Source organism: Vigna unguiculata, chromosome 11 (genome assembly GCF_004118075.2).
Source record: "Vigna unguiculata cultivar IT97K-499-35 chromosome 11, ASM411807v1, whole genome shotgun sequence".
NCBI classification, from domain to species: Eukaryota; Viridiplantae; Streptophyta; class Magnoliopsida; order Fabales; family Fabaceae; genus Vigna; species Vigna unguiculata.
This window is the reverse complement of record NC_040289.1, coordinates 6,335,767-6,360,529: the sequence shown is the minus strand read 5'-3', so window position 1 is coordinate 6,360,529 and position 24,763 is coordinate 6,335,767. Positions and strand designations below refer to the sequence as shown.

The following is a 24,763-nucleotide window of genomic DNA, read 5'->3' as shown; positions in this document are numbered from 1 at the left end:
AATTATTTCTTACAAAATTATAAAATTCATAAATATTTTCTACAAAATTTGTTGTAAAAAATGTTTTATACAAAATATTTTGTAAAAAAATTGGTAACAATTTCCTACAATATTTTTTCATAACAAAATTTACTAGGATTTTCTAAAAAAAGAAATTCAAAACAAAATTGACAGAAAATATATATTTTTTTAATAATGTGTAAAAAGTTATGAATCCAACAACGAGATTTTCACTACTAAAAAAATTCATATTTCTTATCAATTTTGTTTTGAAATTTTTTTCGGAGGAAATACTTACACATTTTATTGTAAAAAAAAATTTGCAAGAAATTGCTATCAATTTTTTTGCAAAATATTGTGTATAAAATACTTTTCAAAATAAATTTTGTAAGAAATACTTGTAAATTTTATAATTTTGTAGAAAATAATTATCTACAAAATAATTATATGCCAATTAAGATTCTTAAAAAAATGATAGAAAAAAGTTTTTTCTTACAATTTTTTTTAACAAATTTGAAAAAAAAATTCTATGTAATATAAGAATTTATAGTAGTGTTCAAAATAAAGCTACTTCCATTCATGGTGAAATCTACCACGCGCGCGCGCACACACATATATATATATATATATATATATATATATATATATATATATATATATATATATATATATATATATATAATGCATAACAAACATGAGAAATTGTATAGAGTTTTTTTTAGGATTAAAATAAAAAAGAATGGTAGTGGAACACTACATGGTGTGTCCACAATTTGCATGTTAACTAAACAATAAGATATGGTCCAGTAAAATTATTTATTGGTATATAGCCTAGTTGATCATGTTGACCTTTGAGCTACACGTGGGCCATCTGGTGTGCCATGATAGAACATGACATAAGCTTTGACATAGCTCAACTCAAGCGAACTTCATAGTTACACACGTTAAAAATTGTGGTCAGAGACGCCATTTTTGCCTCTCTTTTGCACATAAAGTCTTATAAAATAAAGCAAAGTTCCAATTTTTCTTTCTCCCTAACACTGCGATTGCTCCCCATTACCAGCGTTCTCATTAATCTGCGAGGTCGATCGACCAAGTTTGCAACCACTTCATAAATTTTTTCAAAGATTGTGTTGTTCTGGGGTGATCGTGTTCCTCGTATCATGGGATGGATGTCACATGGTTTGGCTTTTGCACTTGTTGCTGTGTTGTTCTGTCTCTTCAGTTGCTTCGTTAGCTTTGCGCAAGCTCAATCTTCGAACGCCACCACTGACCCTTCTGAAGGTAATTAACTGCTTTCTTTTTTTCTTTTCTGGGACAAGCTTTTTCTACTGCAGACTGTCATGGTGTTCTTCAGCAGAGAAATTCTCAGAAAAGAAAAACTCTTAACTTTGTATTTAAACATGTTCACGATCCATCAATAGTATCGAATTAAGATGTTGTCAAAGGTTAATAATCTCTTTGGAAAGACGAGGTTGATGGTATTTAATAGAATCTTTACTTCTAATTATGTTTTTCAGTTCATATCACTTGAACTAACACATTACTGATACAGCTATGGTATGAACATAACCCATGCCATTGATATACATCTATTTTGTTTCATTTTTATCAAATATTTTCTTATTTTTCTTTTATTTAGCTCCAATTCACTAAAAAGAAATGGAGCACACATAGTTTTTTTCCTCTGTGTAAAACCTTTATTGGAATTTCAAAGCTCATTTCACTGATCTCTGACTCTGAACAGCTTATAACCTGGGTTTTTGAAACAAAGTTAACTCCTTATCAAAGAAAAACTTAGAAAAGGGTGAAAAGAGAATTTATTAGTGAAGAATTTGTGTGGTGCAAATTCTTTTGTTTAATGGGTAAGATAACAGAGAAAAAGGAAATTATTGGGTACAGTACATATCAGTATGTTTGCATGTTCTGCAACACTTATTCTGTTTCTGTTAAGCAATTTGCAGTATTGCTCTATGATCTGGTATTTAATATTTGTATGTTTTTTATTTATCAACTTTTTAATTGGTAGTTGTACTTGTACCTTCCAAAAACCAGATAGAGTCTCTGTCTCTGTCTCTATCTTATTCTCAAACCTGATTTTTTATATATATATATTTGACTTTTCACTCTTCATTTTATAATTCACACTCAGAATTTTAATAGGATATTTTGGAGATTTTTTTATAAGTTTACTTTGTTCAACGAGTCACGTAACTTAATTTTGCCTATTTTAAAATAGCTCTCTCCTTTCTTTTTCATATTTTTCTTAAGCTCGTATTATTATTATTTTATTTAAATTTTGACATAATATATCAAATTCAAATACAAAGAGATAATATATCTTGTTAAAAAAAATTTCTAAAATTTCATTCCCAATTTTGAGAATATTAGTTCGTTTAATTATTTATAGTTAATAAAAAAAATTAATTTCATTAAAATATTAACAATAAATTAATTTTATCATTATTTAATAATAATAGTAATTATTTACATTTACATTTTTTAAGGTCACGAATTTTAAAAATGAAAAAAAAATCTAATTAAAAAGTTATAAAGAAAAACGGAACGAAATTGAGACAAATCCAATGTCCTGGAACAATGTTAAACTTTTTTTTTTTTGACCCGGTCAACAAAAGCCGTATATTAACGGAAGAGTTAATATACCAAAACAGTAATTTAAGAAAAATGAAAAATTTATCAACTTTAAATAGTTTTATTTGTTTTTTCTTTAATTTGCTGATATGAACTAAATCCGAAACCCTAAAATCTATCAAACTGAATTTGTAAAACAGATTTTAGAAAATGGATTTTGAACTTAACTTTAAGCTGGATTTTGCACCTCACTTCTATATTTTGATTTGTTTCCTATTATATATAAATCTATCAATTTTTTTTTTTTGAGTTGGTTTGTTTCTAATTTTAAAGTGAGTGCATTTCCCTGAAAAAGTGAACTTCTGAATGCAGCAAGAGCTTTAAATTCGATCTTCAGCAGATGGGGTATCTCTGCAGACACAAGTGTGTGGAATATAAGCGGTGAACTGTGCAGTGGAAGTGCCATCGATAGTACCTCCACCCCTGAAAGTTACAATCCATTTATCAGATGTGACTGTTCCTTTGACAGTGGAACTATTTGCCGCATCACAGCACTGTATATATCTCTCTCTCAAATTTACTTTTTCAATTTTCACTCAATTTCTGTGTTGCTGTACATTGAATTTTGAAGCTTACTATTACTCTAAGCAATATCATTTTCACTTTTTTCGGCTTTTTATGTTTTGAATGGCACAGGAGGGTCTATGCACTGGACAACGTGATTGGTGACATTCCAGAAGAGCTATGGACTCTCACATATCTCACCAATTTGTAAGCTTTCTTCCTCATTCATGAGTTCAGCACATGCTTTATTATTATTATTACCAGAGGATACTCAGACATTCATTCATTCATTGGGAGTTCACATTTTGTTCATAATGAAGGGTTACTACATTAATAACACTTAAAACAATAAAAAGACTGTTATGATGATAAGAGTAAAATTGTGAAAAAAAAATCTGCATATAAAACTTGGTATGTTGATATAGATTAGTATAAATTTAATTTTTGTGCACTATCAATGCATCTGCGACCAATTTAAAATAATATCATTTATGACTTTTTGGGTAGTTGTTATGAAAGTTAACAAATTTATCAAAGTTATGATTGAGTGAGGATGTAAAATTATTTTCATGCATTTTTAACTTTTGATTTGCTGTTCTCTAGCAAGAATTACATGTTTTGATGTACTAAGTTCCATCAATTTGCAAGCAGAAATCTTGGGCAAAATTACTTGACGGGTTCTCTACCTCCAGCTATTGGAAATCTAACTCGTATGCAATACTTGTAAGACAATTCGACCCGATTTCAGTTCATAATATTCTATGAATTTAATGCTGTGAAACATATCTTCTAATAGTTAAGTTTTCCCTTTTTTAGGAGCCTTGGAATCAATAATTTATCAGGGGAGCTTCCAAAGGAATTGGGAAATCTTACGGACTTAATAGTACTGTATGTTGCTTACTTTGAACTTTTCTTCTTCTTGTTATGAAATTGCCATTGAGTTGTTTTTTCAGGATCAAGTAGTCACCAAAAATGTTTAGTGTCGGTTATGAGTCTTACATTTCATACGATGGGGTTATCCCACATAATGAATTAGTGTATTGGGTTAAGCTCCCTCCTTGTCCCTAAGTCACACTATAGTCTCTTGTAATGCTGATCCATAATACACATCTAAGTTGGAAGTACTTTGAATAACTCTCACTTTTCAGAGTCTTGGATGCTAGTTAAAAATTTAATTAATGGTGTGAAAGTGATCTGGATATTGTACAAAATTTGAGTAATGAATTCATAGAAACCCACATGGAAAATTTTGGTTTGAAAATATTTTTTCCTTTAGACACACAATATATGTTATGAGTACCTAATGGACAAAAGCAAAATTCAATGTTTTTTATAAGAATTTGCTCGCATGAAAGGATTGTTCTCCTTAAATAATCCAATATTGTTCTGTTGTGGATACATGATGGTGTGCATGTGAAATTTCTCTTGATGGCACTAGTGAGATTTGTTATTTGTTAAATTTGCAGGAGTATTTCGTCAAACAATTTCTCAGGATCTCTCCCATCCGAACTTGGGAAACTCACAAGTTTACAACAACTGTAAGTATTTCAGCAGTCTTAGCTTCTATTTGTTTTACTAATTTTCTAATCAAGCTTGGCTCATATGGAGTTCTTATTTAACTGTTGGGAATAATCCTGAGTCAAAGTTTGACGTTGGGTAGAAAAGACAAAATTAAACACTATATAAGATGAAAGACCCATGAAGCTATTGTCTCAAGGTTTTTGGTTAAAAGTGGCGTCAAATGCCTTGTGTGTGTAAAAACTAATGTCACATATATAAAATCACAATCTTTCAGTGACAACCCATGAGAGAAATAACCCATCATTTACATATATTTACGCAATTGCTTACCCTTGTTGCCAGCACAAGAGAATATTAATTTCACAATATTTCCTTGCAGCTACATTGATAGTGCCGGAATTAGTGGTCCAATTCCATCCTCATTTGCAGACCTTAGGAGTTTGGTGACAGTGTAAGAAATTCTTACTTTGATATGCCTAAAGAAAGAAAACTTCTGCAGCACTAAAGATTTTTCTTTTCATTTCAGATGGGCTTCAGACGTGGAATTCACAGGCAATATACCAAGCTTCATAGGGAATTGGACTGGGCTTCAAGTCTTGTAAGACAACATTACCAGTCAACTCTGTTTTCGTCCTTAATTTTAATTTAGTAGGTGCAACACTTTTTGGTAAAATCCATTATATTGTGTGTGGAATTAAAATTTTCCTTTTATGGTTACTTTCATGTTCTATTTCAAAAGGGCGTACTGAAATTTTTCGTGAATGGTTCTGTTTTGGTATTCTGTTCCAGAAATATTTCTTTTTATAGCCACTTTCATTTTCTTATACAGAAGTGTTTACTAACAATTCTTGTGATTTATTATCCTTCTGAGTATTCTGCTACCAGAAAATTTTCTTTCTATGGTTACTTTCGTATTCTATTCCAAAAGTGTGCTGACAGTTTTGGTGAATTACTGTATGCTTTGGTAGGAGGTTTCAAGGCAATTCTTTTAATGGCTCAATACCCTCATCATTTTCCAACTTGACTTCTTTAACAGAATTGTGAGTACCACCACTAGTTGGTTTTTTTTTTTTTTATTGGTATTATAATTATTGATTGACGGAACCTAATATATTAAGTATGATATAAATGTAGGCGAATAAGTGGTTTATCTAATGGGAGCTCCTCACTGGAATTTGTACAGGATATGAAATCTTTGACTATCTTGTAAGGCCCCCAGCTTTGCTAATGTCCATGACTCACTCTGCTTTTCAGACTTAATTTTTTTACTTATTTCTTACAATTCTTGCAGAGAATTGAGGAACAACAATATTTCTGGTTCGATTCCATCCTTCATTGGAGAGTTACACAATTTGACCCAACTGTGAGTATCACCTGTTTGTGTTAAACTATATTCAAATGAAATTATGTAAAACTTGTTGACTACGAAGCAACAAATTAGTTAATTCTTTGTTGAGATTCCAAATGTGTCCAATCTGATTACTGGCTGGTTATACGAGGGATATCTTAAAATAAGTAGTACTCAATATGTTCGTTACTGACTTGTGTTCACTTATTTTTTTTACTTCGTATTTTCATTGTTGTGGTAGAAAGATACGACTTTTCCACTAATTTATCATACGGATAACATAGTTCTTTCCTTTATTTCATAAAGAGAATACATGTATCTTGTCTTAAAGTTTTATCCTTTTCCAAATCAAGAGAGTTATATATTTATGTTGGTTATTGCAGGGATTTAAGTTTCAATAACATCGAAGGACAAATTCCGGGTTCAATTTTCAATTTGAGCTCGCTCACTACCTTGTAATAATGCATTTCTAAGAAATTGTAAATTCATTTGTTGATACGCTTATGGTACATATTTTAAAGGATGTTTTGGTTGATTTCATCAAATTGCAGGTTTCTTGGAAATAATAAACTAAATGGCACCCTTCCGACGCAGATACGTTCATCACTTCAGAATATGTGAGTAAGATTGACTTATTTGAATTATGGAGAGTGAAATTCATTACTTTACGATTCAAAATACTAGGGCAAAATCCAAGGTGCCCCTAAACTATCCGTTGCATACGCTTTGAATCTCACAAACACGATTCCTTAAACTCTCCAAACTCCGGTTATTGATCAATAAGGTCTTTTTGCTTACATATGACCCATAGCTCGATGGGATTCCTAGTGTTCTGCCCAAAATTTTAGCTTTAAACTTAATTGCTATTTTAAATTTTGAAAAATTTCACCATCTGAATATAAAAGAGATTAATTGGAACTTTGTCCTGTAAGTTTAAAAATTAAAATGAAGAAAAATGTATTATCATACTGAGAGGAAAGAGCGTGTGCTTTTCCATGTCGTTACTTGTCAATTTTCTATTTGTATTTATTTTAAGTATGTGTCCACATGTCGTAATTGTTTTAGTACAACTTAACATGGTTGCAGAGACCTGTCATACAATGATCTATCAGGCAGCCTCCCCTCTTGGGTAAACGAAGCAAATTTACAACTGTAAGTAGTGTGATTCTTTTTTCTCCCCTTTTACATATCAATTTGTTAGATAAGTAATTAAGTATTTTAGAAAACAGACAGAAGAAGTTGAACATTTCATTCTTGAATTCATTTTGTTATTGTATCACATACATACATGAGTCCAAAGATAAAGGAGTTTTTAATAAATCATTCTCTTCCTACAGTTTGCTAAAATAGTAAAATTGTCTCCTCTCACCTTTAAATGTTTAACTAAATTTTAGTTCAAATTTTAACATTATAATTGAAGTACATGTGTGTGCGTACACTTGTGTGTTTTCTAAGAGTTTCTTTTCATCATTTGGTGTTAATGAGTAACTATTTTTAAATTATTAGATTTCAAGAAAATAAAAGGTGATGATCTTGGAGTAACTTGAACCTTATTTATATGTGTGAGGGAGAGGGATTATATATTCTGAAACTCATTTTTTGGGTTTGACATGCAGGAATTTAGTTGCTAACAACTTGTCGATAGATGATGGTTCAGATACCAGGTGATTATTATACAATTTCTTTAATGATGATTGTTTTAATAGTTCTTTTAAACCATACCGCGTATCACCTATTTTTGGCTATAATATGAATTATGATCTTTTAATGATGGTTGATTTTCCTAAACTTGGAAGATCTTTTCACAAGAATCCTGAAGTTGCAGTTCTCATTTGTATTGGGGATCTAAGCAAAAAGCATTAGCATTCAGATCTCAAAGAGATTAAAAGTCTTTGATTTCTATTTATATGACTTGGAAAATTCAATTGTGGACCAATCTTTTTATTTGGTAACTTTTCCTTTGTAGTGGCTTGCCATTTGGGCTCAACTGTCTCCAGAAAAATTTTCCTTGCAATCGAGGTGCTGGAAGATGTAAGTTTGACTTTATTCTAATTTTTTTCATGTGATTTGTAAGTTGTGCGAGGCACTAAAACTGATAAGAGAGTATTTTGTAGAAACAAATTGTTTACCATTATAGGTCCATTATAAACCAAATTTTGAACTCAAATAAGGCAAATTTTGATGTTTCAGAGTTAATTGACCATCACATGTATCTACTAATGGTAACATTTGGCAACATTTCCATTGAAAATTATCTTGTTTCCTTCAAGTTTTCACCTTCCCTAAAATCTAACTATTTTATTATTTTTATCCGCAGCATAAAAATTTTAGTTGGTTCTATCCATTGTGTTTTGCAGATTCTGACTTTGCAATCAAGTGTGGAGGAACCCAAATTATGTCCACAGAAGGAATCACATATGAAAGGGAGAATGAGACACTTGGTTCTGCTACATACTTTGTTACTGATACAAGTAAATGGGCTGTTAGTAATGTTGGATTATTTACGGGCAGTAATAATCCAGTATACACAAGATTTGTGTCTAATCAATTCACTAACACTTTGAATCCAGAGCTCTTCCAAACAGCACGAATTTCTCCTTCATCATTAAGATATTATGGCTTAGGGCTGGAAAATGGCTTTTACAACATCACCCTTCAATTTGCTGAAACAGCTATTCAGGATTCTACTACATCATGGCAAAGTCTTGGGAGACGAGTCTTTGATATATATATTCAGGTACTTTTGTACTTATCAAAATGCTTGGAAATCATAGATGATAGTGCAACAATAATGAATATTCTAGGGGAATCTTTTCTCGCTTTTTATTCTACTTTCATTTTATTTTTCCATTTGAATATTGTAGGGGAATCTTGTTTTGAAAGATTTCGACATAAAAAAGGAAGCTGGGGGCATCTCGTTCAGAGCTGTCCAAAGGCAATTTAGGTTTGAAGTGACGGAAAACTATATTGACATCCATCTCTTTTGGGCTGGAAAGGGGACTTGTTGCATACCAGCCCAAGGTACTTATGGGCCCTTGATTCAAGCCATCCATGCTATTCCAGGTAAAACTATAAAAGAAAAAAAAATGTAGGCAATTCAGTTGTTTAACTACTAACCTTTAACAATGTATAGTCTCTTACCAGTAAAGTATTCAAAATTTTTAGTTTTTGATTTTGATTGAATGTGCCTTTATTGTACAGATTTTATACCTACTGTCAGTAATGAACCTCCAAGCAATAAAAGTAATAGAACAGGCCTTATTGTTGGAATTGTTGTTGGAGTTGGAGTTGTAAGCTTCCTATCAGTTTTTTTGATTTTCTGGATCATTAGGAGAAGAAAACAACGTCAGCATGAGGATGAAGGTAAATACACTGCAGATATTTGCATAGTAATGCTCGCATGATATTTAAGCTGTAACAACTTCTACGAGAGAAAATTAAGAAGAAAACATAAAATAAGTTTCTTCACATATTAAAATTAATTTCTCGAAACTTTTTTGTATAGCTTCTCTAAGTTTTTATATTTTAACATATAAGTTAATTTTAACTTAATGGAGAAGCTTACTTTCTTTTTGTTCTCATTTTTCTGTTTTAAAATTTTTTATAGAGAATTTGTCCAATCAGATCCAATTTAGAGAAAGGATGTTTCTGAACTTGAAAAGCAAGAAAAGCCTGCATCATCCAACTTTCATCAAAATAAGTCTGTGGTTGCCTTACTTTAACCCTATTCATGTATGATTTTGCAGAGCTTTCAGGAATTGATACAAAGCCATACACTTTCAGTTATTCTGAGTTGAAGAATGCTACAAATGACTTTAATCTCGAAAATAAGCTTGGAGAGGGAGGTTTTGGACCTGTTTATAAGGTAATATTCTGTCCCTTTTAGATGAAGGTTATATTCTACATGAAAAGTTATCATTGTCAATACTGGTTCTAATAATTCTCTTGGCAACTGGTAGTCAATGTTGAGACCACAATCATTCTAGAGGAGCTTAAACTCTCCTTTGATTATTTTATTTAACCAGAATGCATTTAATTAAAACTAATAGGCCTTTATGCCTCCATAAATGTTACCCACTTCAATTGTGTATTTGTGCATTTAATATCAGTAAGACTTTATATGACTTTAGTGCTTGTGGTTCTTCATATCTTTGGATATGCCTTTGGCTTGTTTATATAACTATTTACTTAGTTGATAATTACGTTTTAGTTTTCAAAAGACAAACGGAGATTTTGTTGTGCTTCCCCTAGGCACAGTATAACTCAGCCATACGTTTAATATGAAAGTAAATTTGTATCCTAATATTCTTTTTTTTTTAGAAAATATATATTTTTTTTAGAAAATATTAGAAGTAAAGGGTAGTTTGTTACAAATTGAAAAAGAAGTTATTCTAGTGTAAAATATTTTGGCGATTATTTTTTAGATATTTTATAAAACAGAAGCTAATTTATGTGTATTTGCATTCATAAAATCACTCTTTTTCTAAAAGTAGTAGATTGTTCCATGGAAAGTTATTCAAAAATAGCTTCCAATTTAGATTCTTTAAAGTTTCTGATTACTTTTAAAACATGAAACAAATGCATGAAAATCTAAAAGCGAATTTTCTGAAAGAAAAAGTTGTACCAAACAGGTTCTTTATGTTTTCTTCAAGAGAATATCATTTTTCTTTTTTGCTCTTGTAGGGGACACTTAGTGATGGAAGAGTTATTGCTGTGAAACAACTGTCAGTGGCATCCCATCAAGGAAAGAGCCAGTTCATAACTGAGATTGCTACTATATCAGCTGTACAACATCGTAATCTGGTTAAACTGTATGGATGTTGCATTGAGGGAAATAAGAAACTTCTTGTGTACGAATATCTAGAGAATAAGAGTCTTGATCAAGGATTATTTGGTATGAAAACGAATATATAAGTTTTGTCTATCTGCATGTAAACTTATGAACGTTTATTGTTTTCTCATTTTCACGTGTACTAAGGACAAATGTGGTTTGTTTGGGCAGGAAATTCTTTAACCCTCGATTGGTCCACACGCTATGATATCTGCGTGGGTATTGCCAGAGGTTTAGCTTATTTGCATGAAGAGTCCCGTCTCCGTATTGTACACCGTGACGTGAAGGCCAGTAATATTTTGCTTGACTATGAGCTTGTACCCAAAATATCTGATTTTGGGTTGGCCAAATTGTACGATGATAAAAAGACCCACATAAGCACCCGTGTAGCTGGGACAATGTGAGTCATCAATACTTCAGACATATTGGTACAAACTTCTCTTGAAAGAAAAAGAAAATGAAATTGACTTGTTCATAATCATAAGTTAAAATTACAAGATAATTTGATAAAAATCTCAGTGTCTCTGAACTTTTACTTTTAAATTATGCATAAGCCAAGATGAATTTGTGGAGAAGTCAATTTCATTTTTGTTTCATGCTTTTTTTAAAAGCCCTTATGGAGATGTTCGTCCAAATAAATCCTTAATCATCTTTCATTGATTCCATGAAAAGATATTTAACCTTTTATGTTGGAGTTCATTTTGTTCTAAATAATTCTAAACTGTTCATATTCTTAATTCTTGTGATAAAGTGGATATCTTGCACCGGAGTATGCCATGCGTGGACACCTTACAGAGAAAGCAGATATATTTTCATTTGGTGTTGTTGCTCTTGAGTTAGTTAGTGGGAGACCAAATTCTGATTCAAGTTTGGAAGGAGAAAAGGTGTATCTTCTTGAATGGGTATGCACGCTGCCTCTGTTTCCTATGAATGTTAATCTTCCTAAAAATTGGTTAATGTTAAATCTGTGGTTTTTGTCTTAATTATACCTATAGTATTTGTGAAGAATTATAATCCACTGATTAATACCTTTTCATCTCGATTTTGGTATTGCATCCGAGTTAAAATCTAATCTCATTAACTGTTAACCAAGGAAAATACCATCTGGTTTACAGGGCAACTTTTATAACTAATATTGATATTTCATTTAATAGCACAATAAACGAGTCTCTTCACACATGATTACTAATTCTTCAAGTGCTTAGTTTGCTTTTCTTTTTACCAAATATATGTCATGTGATAAACTACATAATGCTAGTGAATTGAATTTACGACCCCCTCCTCTTTGACAAACAATTTGTGCGTTGAACAACATTCAAAAACATATATATCGTTTTACCTTACTGTCATTGGTTTTCTGTTTCTTAGGCTTGGCAACTTCATGAAAGCAACCTCATAATGGATCTAGTGGACCCTAGACTCTCAGAATTCAACGAGGAAGAAGTAAAACGTATTGTGGGAATAGCACTTCTGTGCACTCAAACATCACCATCATTAAGACCATCAATGTCACGAGTGGTGGCAATGCTTTCAGGAGATATTGAAGTGAGCACTGTGACTTCAAAGCCTGGATACCTTACTGACTGGAAATTTGACGATGTGAGCAGCTTCATGACTGACAATGCAATCAAAGGATTGAATACAAGTTACCAGTCTTCATCAGGAAGTACCAGCATGGTGGGTGGTGCAGACTATTCACCAATAAGTGTTTCTAAACCGATCCTTGAGGATACTCTTGATGAGGGTAGGTAAGAATTGGTGTATTGTTTCAGACCAAGTGTAGAACAATGGTCATGTCACTGTGCTCCAAAAATTGTTTCCTTTTTCTTTGTTTTGCATTTGCTTTAGCCATTTCTTGTATTTTTCACTTAATTTGTGGTGTAAATAGCCCTGAGTTACAATGGAATGCGGAAGAATGTGTGGTGATATAGGCCTCTACCGGGAATGTTTATAGGGTATTTTTTTGTATACACACTATTTTCTTCGTTGTTGAAATTTTGGTTTTAGAACACCTTTTCTATAAATTTAATTATAGAGTAAATTATTCGTTGTAATTGATGGATGTTCTGTAACTTAGAATGTAGATGTATTTAATCCATTATGGAGATTAGCCTTTAAACGTGTTAAAATTTTCATGATTTTGGGAAACTATATTCCTTAAGACTTAAAATTGTAACACCAAATTCTAGAATTGAAAGGAAAGGAAAGGAAGAACAAGCACGAAAAGTTTAAACCAAAAAATAAACATTAGAAACTTGATTAAATTTATAGTCTCCTTAATAAAAGGTGCTTTTAATTTTGGTTCTTATTTTATTTTATTTTATTTGTTTGCTTTTGTCCTTTTTAATTCTTTTTGTTGTTGTTCGTCTCTCTAGTTATTTCTCTTCATCAAACTTATTATTTCTATTAATAATAATAACTATAACACGTCACCAAAATGAGGATGACTTTGACGAAATGAAATGGCATGGATTCCGGCAGAAAGAAAATAGAAAGTTAAGTTGTTTGCATTATTTTCCTCCTCAAGTATCTCCTACCACATTGACTTTCCCGGGATGATATAATAGTTCAAAATCATAATTCTTAAGAAACCACATTCGTCTTGTTTGTAACTTCTTCTAGTAAACGAAGTATTTCAAATTCTTGTGATCAATAATGTCGCCAAGTTTTCAATGCAAAGACTACGATAGCCAACTCTAAATCATGAGTGAGATAATTCTTCTCATACACCTTTAACTGTCTAGATGCATAGGTCACTGATTGCTTTTCCTGCATTAGAACTCACATGAGGCCCTGATTAGAAGCATCACAATAAACCTCAAAACATTTATCTGTGTCTAGAATAACTAGTACACTGGTTAATCTTCTCTTCATCTCTTCAAAATTTTCTTCACATTTTTTCTATACACGTGAATGGTTGAGTCAAAGGGTCTACTATCTTGGAAAACCCATCGACTAACCACCTGTTTGTCAATCCCATAAAGTTTACCTCAACGATTGTCTTGAGACACTCTCATTTCAATATAGCTTCTACCCTCGTCGGATCCACGAAAATTCCTTGAGATGAAATAACAGGCCTAAGAATTGCACTTTGTTCAACCAAAATTCAAACTTAGATTGCTTGCTATATAACTTATGCTCTCTAAGTACGCCTAAATCTATCCTCTATATGCTATTCATGCTCCTCACGATTTTTAGAGTAAATAAGAATATCGTCGATGAAGACAACGAAAAAACTTATCCAAATAAGGAAAAAAATTTGTGTTCATGTAGTTCATAAATATCACTGAAGCATTAGTCACTCCAAACAACATCACCACAAACTCATAATGTCCATAACAAGAGTTGAATGTTGTCTTCTACATATCTTTTGGCTTTACCAAAATCTAATGATAACCCAATCTCAAATCAACCTTGGAAAATAACGCAATGTCCTGCAACTAAAATTGGACATCCAACACAAAATATATTGGTCGTGACCTATCATGATGCTGGTGTTGAAACCAGAATTTCACACTGTAGCTGATGGCAAACTCCGTGTAAGGGACGTGTCAAGGGACGAACCACAAGAGTCTGGGCTAAGCGCATATAAGAATAATGGGCCTCAATTAAGATAGTTGGGCCCAAGCTCTTATTCTCTTGGGCTAGTGATTATTGTAAATATTATAGTAGGTTTCTTTTGGGCCTTGTATTTTATCCCAAGTAGTAAAGATTTTATTTGGGCCTTGGGTTAGTAGTGTAGGGCTTTTGGGCCTAAGGTTGTGGACTAGAGTGTGGCACCATTAGGGTAGACTTGGGCAAGCTTGGACCATAAGTCAACCCCACATATACGTCTAGCTTGCTCTCCAAGTGTGAGGGCATGATGGTCTTTTGCGCCTAGGTGCATGAGAAGCATGCTCTTTCTGTAACATCCATAAATCAATAAATAATATATTACTTTATAAGCATTTTATTATATATTATTATTATTATTATTACAAATATATATATTAAATATTTTAGAATGTTAATAAAAAGAATACTTTTATAAAAGAAGAAACGTAAAAATTAATATCTTAAGTTACGTAAGTATGAAATTAAACATGGTTAGGTAAACTGAACATATTAGGTTATAAAAAAATAATAAAAAAATAATAAAAAAATAAAAATAAAAATAAAAAGAAAAGAAAAAAAAAGCCTTCACTATTATCTGTTCAATTACTCTACGTCATGAGATGAGATCATAAGCTAATAAATGCATGTAAAATCACATGTTAAAGAAAAAAGAAAGATGAAATGAAAACTTAATCCATAACAAACCACGGTAACTAGAATTTGAAAAAAGAAAACAAAATTGAACAGTGTTACAAACCAAATAAACTAAATGTAATGATTAGGTGCATAGTATAAATAGGAGTAGTGGTAGTGAAACGAGATAGAGACACTAAGACCAAAGAAAAAAAAGGGAGAAGAGGAATTTGTGAGTATAAGTCGACAGTGAAGAAAATAGAAGAAGTTAAAACGTTCACAAAGCTTTGGGATATATCTTTCGCAATAATTAAGGTAAGGGAAGGAGATATCTATCATTTTATTTTTACTTTAATTATTTTTTTATCTGTTCATAATTATTTTTATCTCTATATTTACCTTAAGTGAGGTGTCCCTAACCTCATTCTAGTTTATATTTAGTTCTCATTCCTATTTATTTATTTATATTCATCTCTAATTGAGCACTGATCCTATTTATATTTACTTCCATTTACTTATTTATATCTCCAGTTATATACTGGTCTCCTTCAATTATTTATATATATTATTTTTCTTTTTAATTATGCATCGATCATGTTTATTTAATTAAATAATTAAATGGTTAATATTGAAATAAAATTTACGATAAATGAAGATTTGATTATTGTAGTTGGAGGTATGACCTTGGGGATTTAAACGAGTTAGTATTACTCAAGATGAGATGTTCTTGAGTTACTTTGTTGGCCATGAGCTCATTTATCCTGACTAGTCACTACAAAATTAATCAATATCTTTATAAAAGTATAATAAAAATTCAGTTTCATGAACTTGGGAGAATTTTTATTTCATTTTATTTTATTATGATATGTTTTTTTTGTGATATTTGTCTCACTTCCCTATTTCTTTTGATTGTGTGCGAAAAACAAAATTTTACAACATTATCATAGATGGCTGCTCCGAACACGTCTGATCCCTTCTTCGCCGACATTGTAGCTGTTTTTCCGGGAAATGCATGGCAAACCAATGTAGTGAATAATTCTGTAACATTTCAGGGAACGGAAAACTCTACCATTACTTTTCTCTCTGCTCCGAATGCACCGATTGTCATCGAAGGACAAATCGGAGTTACCTTTTATTTACCCCCAACAGTCCAAGTGAATCCTATCCATAACCTTTTCCCTCCACCTGTTTGATAAACCGCATATGAGGGGGAAACTGTAAATAAATAACCCTTCTTCCTCTTCTAGTGTAGGAAATATAAAATGTACTAAACAATGTGGATATAGGAAGTATATAGTATTGTAAATATATATATAAATGTGAATATTTTAAATATAATTATATATTAGTGTATAAATTTTTGCCTCTAAATTTTTATAAGTATACTGTAATAAATAAATAAATAGATTTTTTTTATCGTCACACTTTCCACTTAACAAGTCACCTTTAGCCCATGACTCTATCTTGCCCCCCAAACTAGAGTAAATTAGGGTTTTGCTCTCCTTATTGTGAGCCACATCTAAGGTTTCTTTACTAATTTAAAAAGTATTTTTTACAATAGGAGAGGGCCTTTACTTATAGCCCAAGAAACCCTATATGTTTCTCACAAAAAGGGGAACAAAACCTTAATTTACTCTAGCTTGGGGACCAAGAGAAAGTCATGGGCTAAAGGTTTGCCAAGAGGCAAGAGCATGCTTCTCATGCACCTAAGCGCAAAAGAACATCATGCCCTCACACTTCGAGAGCAAGCTATGCGCATATATGGGGTTGACTTGTGGTCCAACCTTGCTCAAGTCAACCTTAAAGGCGTCACACTCTAGTCCATAACCTTAGGCCCAAAATCCATACACTACTAACCCAAGACCCAAATAAAAGTTCCAAAAGAAACATACTCTAAAATTTACAATAATTAGTGACCCAAGAGAATAAGAGCTTGGGCCTACCTATTTAAGCCAAAACGCCCTCTTCTTGTATGCAATTATCATTGCTCTTGTGGTTGGTCCTTCGACTCTAGTTCTGATCATCGGTAATCTAACATCTAGTCTCAACTTTTTCCTTAATAAAAATTTGTTCCATAATAACAAATGAGTTTGTGCAAAGCAATAAAACATTTACAACACTCTAGAGGATATCAACCTGAACATTTCTTTAGATACCATAGAGGATCTCTACCCTATCCATTATTGAACCACTTCAAGAAGATCTTGACCTTACCCACTTTTTGGCTATCCAAAAAAAATGTCTAGTCTTGTCTATTACAATCTTCCAAGAAAAACACTGTTGGAACACCTCGACAAATAACAACACAAAAACAAACCTAAATACCATTAATATAGGCAATGTGTTGTCTTAATTATTCACTTGTACCCTTGTCCTATTACAAAGCCACTTATTTGAGCAATGTTTAAAAAAATTACACGAAGCACTAACTTTAAATTTAATTATGTGATTGGGAATCCATAGACATTTAATGTCACTAAAAAATGTTGACATGAATATTCACCTTGAATTTATGGGTTTTCATCTTATTGAAAAGGTGTGTTTGAACTCAAATTTTTTCTTCACCAAGATAAAATGAAGTCATTCACTTGCTCTACGTATTCAATTGTAGAACAAAGTATTGCTCCAACATAAAAAAAAAAACTTAGAAGACATTATATAATGCAAGAAATCATGATAAACAAATTCAACCAATTACAATAAAGGTGTTTTGATTTTTTTATTTTCAACTAAAAGATCTTATGGTATCTCAATATTACCTTTACCATTATCATTTAACCATATATTTTCTAAAACCTTTAGAACTATGTGTTAAGGAAAAATCCAATACATAAAGCTGTCAACTTGACCCATAGCCCATGGGTTAACCTTGACTCATCTTTGAATAAGACCTCCTTTAAGGGGCTCCTTAAATTAGGGGGCAAAGAAAGCCCTAACCTTAAAGCCCCCATTAAAATGGGTTACGGTTAGGGCCAAGGTGGGCTTGGCTCCATTACAAGACTTTAATTATCTCTTAAAACAACACCTTCAACATGGGTAAAAGGTCGAGTTGAGCCGTCTTAGACTGAAATTCGAGACATAGCGACCCAAGGTAAGGTCAAAAGGGTCGTTTCGGGCCAAAATTTGAGATGAGCTATCTTAGGACAAAATGGGACAAGCCCTTTCAGGCTAAATTGAGACATGCCAACTCAAGCCAAAGATCGAGGCGTGTCAGCCTGAAGATCGAGACAGGACGAACTAGACTGAAAGTCGACACCGGCTGGAACAAGTCGAAAGTCGAGACAAGCAAGCCTAGGCCAAAGGTTGAGACAACCTGGCCCAAACTGAATGGTTGAGACCAGTTGGATCAGGACGAAAGTAGAGACGAGGCTACCTTGGCCGAAAGTCAAGATGGGTCAACCCAGGCCGAAGGTCAATATAGCACAATCTAGGCTAGGTTGATAGAACCAATTTTGGTTGAAAGTCCATACTATACGCCACAGGCTAGAGGTTAAGACGTGTTGGCCTGAGTCATAGGTCGAGAGACATGACAACCTGTGTCGAAGGTCGAGACTGGTCAGTTCGGGCCTAAGGTTGAGACAGGTCAACACGTCCTGAAGGTCGAGACGAGCTGACCTGGTTCAAAGCTTGAGCTAGAAAACCTGGGTTGAATGTTGAGATGGATCGATCAAGGCTAAAGGTCAAGACGTTTCAGCACATGCTAGCACACACGAAAGGTTAAGATGGAACGACCTACGCCGAAGGTCGAGAGAAGTCGTTCAAGGCCAAAGATTGAAATGGGCCAGTTTGTACCAGGCTAGTTTGTACAAAAGGTTGAGACGGGTCGGCCCGTGCCGAAGGTCGAGACGGGCCGTCCCTAGTCGAATGTTGCGAACGAGTTAGCCCGTGCCGAATGTCCAATAAGGTATTTAAAAATTAATGTTTTTTTAATCTTTTAAAAAATCTTATGAGTTGGTCTTGACTCACATGAATTTTGTGTGTATTTTGGCCATTTGAGCTTTTTAAATGAGGGATTCTTTTGTCCATAGTCCACGTGAGCCAGAGCCATGCCCTATGGGGTGAGCCAAATTGATAGGTCAACCAATACCCATGATTTTTACTAAATGCTAAAAACGAGAAAGCATTAGACATGGTCATTCTTCATTTTAAGACACAAATTTTGTTTAAATAATAGATCATGAAAGGTGTAAGTGTTTTGTTTGTGAAACAATATAACTTTATGTAGTCTTATTTTTACGTTAGCTAAGCATTAATATGCTCAAATGATATGCACATAAGTTTAAGCTAACATCGTACTTCCCAAATATCTATAGGCTTATTCTATGTTGTAGGGAAAATTCATTCCTTGTGTTTGACCCGACTTGGCCTAACATGGTTTTGCATCAATTCTATCTTAAGTGGATTAGGCCCAGGCATACTTAGCTCGACGTGGACTTGGCTCAACTCAATTGGATTGTTATCAAGTCGATCAAGGCCTTATTTACCTGGCTTGACCAAATCTCGACCTAAATTAGCCTTATATGGATTAGCCTTAAATCAGCTTAACATGGTTGACCTAATTTGGACACGAGCTAACTTTACTTGACTTGGATTCAGTTCAACTCGACCAATTAACATGGATTTTGCCTAACCTAATTAGACTTAGGCTCAATCTAACCAAGACTAGTTTATGTATGGCCTAGACCAACTTAATTGGGTCTGACTTGACTTGACTTATGTTTTACCCAATTTGAAGTTAGGCCCAACCTGATCCAGCTTGACGTGTGTTTGGTTAACCCAACCTAACCTAGATTTTTCTAGCCTAGCTTGACTTTGGTGGGACATGATCCAATTTGTATTGGGCTTGGTCCAATCGATTTTGCATGACTTTGCCTAGCCCAACTGAACTTCCATGAGTTAGGCCCAATCTAACTTAATCTTGCCTTTCCTGATATGACTTGACCTACATTTCATAACTTGAACTCACTTAGACTCAACTTAATTTTAGGATTTTCAAAATCTAAAAAATTCGCCCGTCTATATCCAATTCAAATTCAATTAAATAAATTGAACTTAAAAGTAATATGGATTTAGATAATTATAAATTAATTTTTTTTGCGATCCTCAAATATGGATGTAACCTTTGAGCTTGTATAAACCTAAACCAATATAGATTTGTATTGTATTGAATTAGTTATTTGTTAGAAGGTATAGTCTCATTTTCTTGAAAGAAAAAAAAAACTAATTTTGCATGCAATAAAACTTTTTAACCAATAAAAGAAAACTATATATACCTATTACTGTAAAATAAACAGTCAAAATTTCCTTAATATATTACAAAAGAGTAATGAAGAATGTCTTAAAAATATAAAAAAAGGTTTAATTACTCGAATGACATTAATAATTTTTTTCTAAAAGAAACCTAATTGAGACACTTTTCAAATGTTGAGACATAAAAATTGACATTTTTTTAAGAGCGAATACCAAATTGACACACACATACCAAAGTGAGAACATATGAGAAATTAAACCAAAAAAATACTATATATATATATATTATAGAATTAATTAATCATATTTAGAAGAAAAAAACCAAAAAACGTGAACGACATGATTCGAACCTACACAAGCAAAGCCCACATGATTTCTAGTCATGCCCGATAACCACTCCGACAAGTCCACTTCATGACATGTGCATATATATATGTAGTAAAATGTTTCAAGTTTAGAACAAATTTAGATAGTAAGAACATTGTAAAAAAAAAAACTAATAACATATAATACAATATTATAATTATATTCCCTTTAGCTTGGTGTTTATGTAGTACATGGCCTTGTAGTGAATAAATTTTAAAAGTTATTTATCCATAATAATTGACAAGAAATCTTCAAGTGAGACGAATTTGAGGACAAATTCATTTTAAGAAGGAGGGTATGATAGGGGACTATCTCCTAAACTTCGAGTGGTACAAATTTGAGGACAAATTCTCTTAAAAAAGGATAGAATGATAGAGGACTATCCCAAGATTCCATACAAAAAGAACTTGAAGGTGAACCTTTACAATTTAAATGACCTATGACAAGGGCAATGACCAAGAGATTGAAAGATCAAAACTATTCAAGGCTCCTGATGCTACAAGCAATCTGAAATTCAAAGAATATGAAGATCATGACTTGAAGCACATTTGAAGAATATTTTTTAGGAAAATTAGTTTATGTTTTTAGACTTTGGGTTTCCTCTTAGAAATTAGTTATGTTCTATGTTTTTGGGCTTTAAACTTTCTTTTATAAATTAGTTTATGTTTTTATGTTTTGGGCTTGGGCCTTATTGTAGGGTTCTCAAGTTTTCTTAAACTTATGTGCCTATATATAGAGGTACCAAAAACAATGTAGACACTTTTAGTCATATATTGAATTTGATTTCATTAAAGAGAGGATTCTCTTTGTTCTTGGCTTAGGCCTCTGGTTCTTATCAAAGATTAATATCTTTGTGGCGAATCTTCACTTGACTTATCAATCTACTAGATTGTGGCATCCTCCATCTTTGTCTTATTCCGCGTTCTTCTATGATTTATTCATGTTGTGCCTCTTGAGGATTCAAATTCAGAAACGATCATACTCTTTCCTGGATAGGATCGTATCAATAATAACTTGCAATAATTCAATTGGACTAAAATAAAGGAATGTTTGGATTCACAAATAGAAGCATAGAAGATGACCCTATGTTGGCCTCGTGTTCATTGTCTAAGCTACCCCATATAAATAAATTTGTGTTATATGCTAGATGATTAGATGCCTCTAACCAAGGGACCCACAAAAAGAGCAATGGCTAGGAGGATACAAGAGGAATGGGCCTCCAATGCACATACAAGGCCCAAGATGAACTTTACATGGGCAAAGGAAGATGTGAAGACCTAGCCTAAAACTCTTTGTTTGTAAATATTAGAATACGGTTTATTTTTGGGCTTTGTATTTTGGGCCTAGTAGAACAGGGTTTTCTTTAGGCCATGTATTAGGCCTTAGAGGAAATTGGGCTTTAGAAGTAATTTTGGACCAAAAAGGGGAATTGGGCCAAATGGGCCAAGAGTAGTGTATCTACTCTAGAAAAGCCTAGAAGCTTCTCAAACTTGCTCTCCAAGGATGAGAGTTAGCTTCCCATGGCAAGACAAGTGTGACTTGCTTAGGTGGCAAGTCACACCTCCCACATGCTCCTTTTTGGCTCCAAAATTCAAATTTCTAGACTCCTTTTTCCCTCCACTTTTTGGAGACTCCTTGATCTCATTTTAGCCTATAAATAGAGAGCTTAGGACCCTTGTATTTTCATTCATGAATATAGTAGAGAAATTATGTTGAGATGGCTCCAGACTCCTCTCTTTTTCTGAATCAACTTAGGCTAGAGTTCTCCTTCTTGGTTTCCTCTAGCCTCCTTCCTTGAGTGTTGGCCCAACCTCATTTGAGAGCTTCTCCAAACACCATTGCCGCACTACTTCTCCTCTCCTTTTCTAGCTTTCGCACCTTCATTCTTCTCCATGGAAGCCCTATCAATTCCGCATGGCTTCTCCTTGACTTCTTTACTCTTGAAGATGGACTCATCATGTGGTATCTAGAGCCTTGGTTGATCAAGCTTGATGTCAAGAGATAAGTTCATCTTCCTTGTGGTTTTTCTTTCAATTTTCGTGTTGTTCATCCATTTTTCTTTGTGTTCTTTCATTTTTTGTGTTGTTCTTCCATTTTCTTTGAGTTTTCTTCAAGTTTCCTTCAAATCAACCGAACATCTATGAGTCTACATGAATTCTATGGATTCAAATGGTAGATCTCCATGATTTTTGGTTCGCATTTGTTCTTAAGTTCCATTTATTTTTCCAGCAACATTTTCTTTACTTCCTAGTGTTCTTCATTTTCATTCGGTTGTTTCCATTTATTTTCAATTTATCATCTTGTGTTTTGTCTTAAGTCATGTTTAAGTGTTTTGTTTCATCTCCATTTTCGTTTCATTTGCTATTTTCTGCATTTTCTTGATGAGAACCAAGTCCTACACCACACAAAAGAGCAATGAACATCAAAGTGATGCTTGTGGATGTGTAAGACATGTTCTCACTGTTTTTGATCCATTTCACCAATTGGATTCTTGCTTTTGTGTGTTCTAGATGTTCTTCTATGATTCATGCTTGATTCTAGATCATAATCAAGTTCATTCTACTTGAATTTCATAGAACATCTTCTCAATTTCCGTGAGCAACTATGCTCTAGTCTCTGTTTTCAGTTTTTACTGCACACACACATACTGTTTGTGATTTATCCTGAACACATGGTTCAAAAAAAAAAACTTTATGATTTTTCCTCTTAAAGAAGAGAGATAGACGAAAATAACAAAAAAATAATCACTAAAAAATGTTGAGTACAAAAAATATGAAAAATCTGTGAAGTTGAGACATCAATCAGCGTTTTCTGGATTGTCAGTTTCTGAAAAATTCATTTTCAGTGCTGTTTTGTGTGCGTTTTACTGTGTTTTAAGTGCTCTTTGTTGATATAATTCTTGGCTTAGGTGTGTGCTCTATATTGCCTTGAGTTGCCTTAATTTCAAGTGGATTCTTCCCTTCATTTGGCACTGTTGCAATGAGTACTATAAGCTTCATGTTTGAGCACTTCTTTTTCAGATTTTCTCTTCAATTCTAGTGTCATTCTTTAGGTAATTCATTTGAGTGCTTAACTTGTTTCTTTGCCTTATTTCTAGTTTGTCTTTCTTTGTTAAATATTTGAGTATGTTTCATGTATATTCCACTTGAGTTTAGCTCTTCTTTCATTTAAGCTTTTCTTGTATTTCCTTATTGGCTTCTTTGGTTTGGTGTTACATTCTTGGTGGAAGATTTCTTTGGAGGTAACCAAATACTCAAGGTAGCATCCTAGGAGGTGGAAACCAAAGTGGAACTCCAAGCTACAAGTGAAGTTCACAAAGGAGAAAATTCAAAGCAAACACTTGAGGGAGACACATTTTGGAGGCTGGACCAAGAGTTTGAGAGACATAGCTTGGCATAGCATAGTTTTATTTTGGTTTTTGTTGTTTTGATGTCACAGATTTTGTGTAATTTTCTTCCTTTCAGTTTTCTCCTTTCATTTGGCTTAGGTGGGAAAATGCTTTAGAGCAATCCCATCCTTAGCATTTAATTGTAATAGTTTAAGGTGTAGTGTGAGGTTCAAGGGGTTCCAAAGGCCACTTGAATTTTCACTTAGGATTTTCGTCTAGTTTATGTTTTCAGTTTTTACATTTTTTGCCTTTATGTTTTAAATGTCCAGGTTTTATGTAATTTGTATGATTGCTTCTATGTTTTAGGTCACCGTGATATCTAGGTGCAAATCTTTAAACACTTAGTTGACCTTTCTTTGGTCATAAGATTTCACACACTTTGGAAGTTGTTTTTCACAATTAAGATCTGTCTTGTTGGGAAATTTTATTGAGAATTTTTGTGAAAGAAATTTAGAGATTTCTGGCTAGGAAAGGTTTGGTTTCTAAGCCTGTCCATGAGACTCACCTCCCTTTCCTGGGAACATCTCTAGAAATCTTTTCCTTTATATTCTCTTTAAAATTCCTAAAGTTTCTTTGTGAAAATTTGTTTAGATAAGTGTTTCAAAAGTGTATTCCAAAATGAGTTATCGTTTGTACAATAGATTACATTTAGGTAGTCATAGTGAAGATAAAATGC

General features: G+C 32.9%; 1 protein-coding gene across 3 annotated transcripts; it reads left to right on the top strand.

Annotated features, from left to right (window-relative positions):
- Positions 1 to 951: 951 nt before the first annotated feature.
- LOC114169486 (probable LRR receptor-like serine/threonine-protein kinase At1g56130) lies at positions 952 to 12,910 on the top strand. 3 transcript variants are annotated; one of them, XM_028054654.1, is made up of 25 exons: positions 957 to 1,284; positions 2,965 to 3,148; positions 3,289 to 3,363; positions 3,808 to 3,879; positions 3,973 to 4,044; positions 4,623 to 4,694; positions 5,057 to 5,128; positions 5,204 to 5,275; positions 5,646 to 5,717; positions 5,812 to 5,883; positions 5,969 to 6,040; positions 6,409 to 6,480; positions 6,577 to 6,642; positions 7,112 to 7,177; positions 7,642 to 7,689; positions 7,992 to 8,056; positions 8,383 to 8,496; positions 8,596 to 8,762; positions 8,890 to 9,088; positions 9,227 to 9,388; positions 9,772 to 9,890; positions 10,709 to 10,919; positions 11,028 to 11,256; positions 11,608 to 11,758; positions 12,225 to 12,910. In XM_028054654.1, exons 1-25 carry the CDS (start codon positions 1,164 to 1,166, stop codon positions 12,606 to 12,608), a joined length of 3,009 nt encoding a protein of 1,002 aa, XP_027910455.1. In that variant the 5' UTR covers positions 957 to 1,163; the 3' UTR covers positions 12,609 to 12,910. The 3 variants fall into 3 exon arrangements, with proteins under 3 accessions (XP_027910456.1, XP_027910455.1, XP_027910454.1); XM_028054653.1 differs by having other exon boundaries at positions 8,383 to 8,762; XM_028054655.1 differs by lacking the exon at positions 12,225 to 12,910 and having other exon boundaries at positions 952 to 1,284; positions 8,383 to 8,762; positions 11,028 to 11,284.
- Positions 12,911 to 24,763: the final 11,853 nt, after the last annotated feature.

Bases quoted from the DNA above. Each gene is read 5' to 3' on its own strand.
- LOC114169486 (XM_028054653.1), top strand. From the start codon at position 1,164: ATGGGATGGATGTCACATGGTTTGGCTTTTGCACTTGTTGCTGTGTTG. The intron at 6,041-6,408 runs GTGAGTATCACC...TGGTTATTGCAG, and splicing joins TTACACAATTTGACCCAACT to GGATTTAAGTTTCAATAACA. The intron at 10,920-11,027 runs GTATGAAAACGA...TTGTTTGGGCAG, and splicing joins TCTTGATCAAGGATTATTTG to GAAATTCTTTAACCCTCGAT.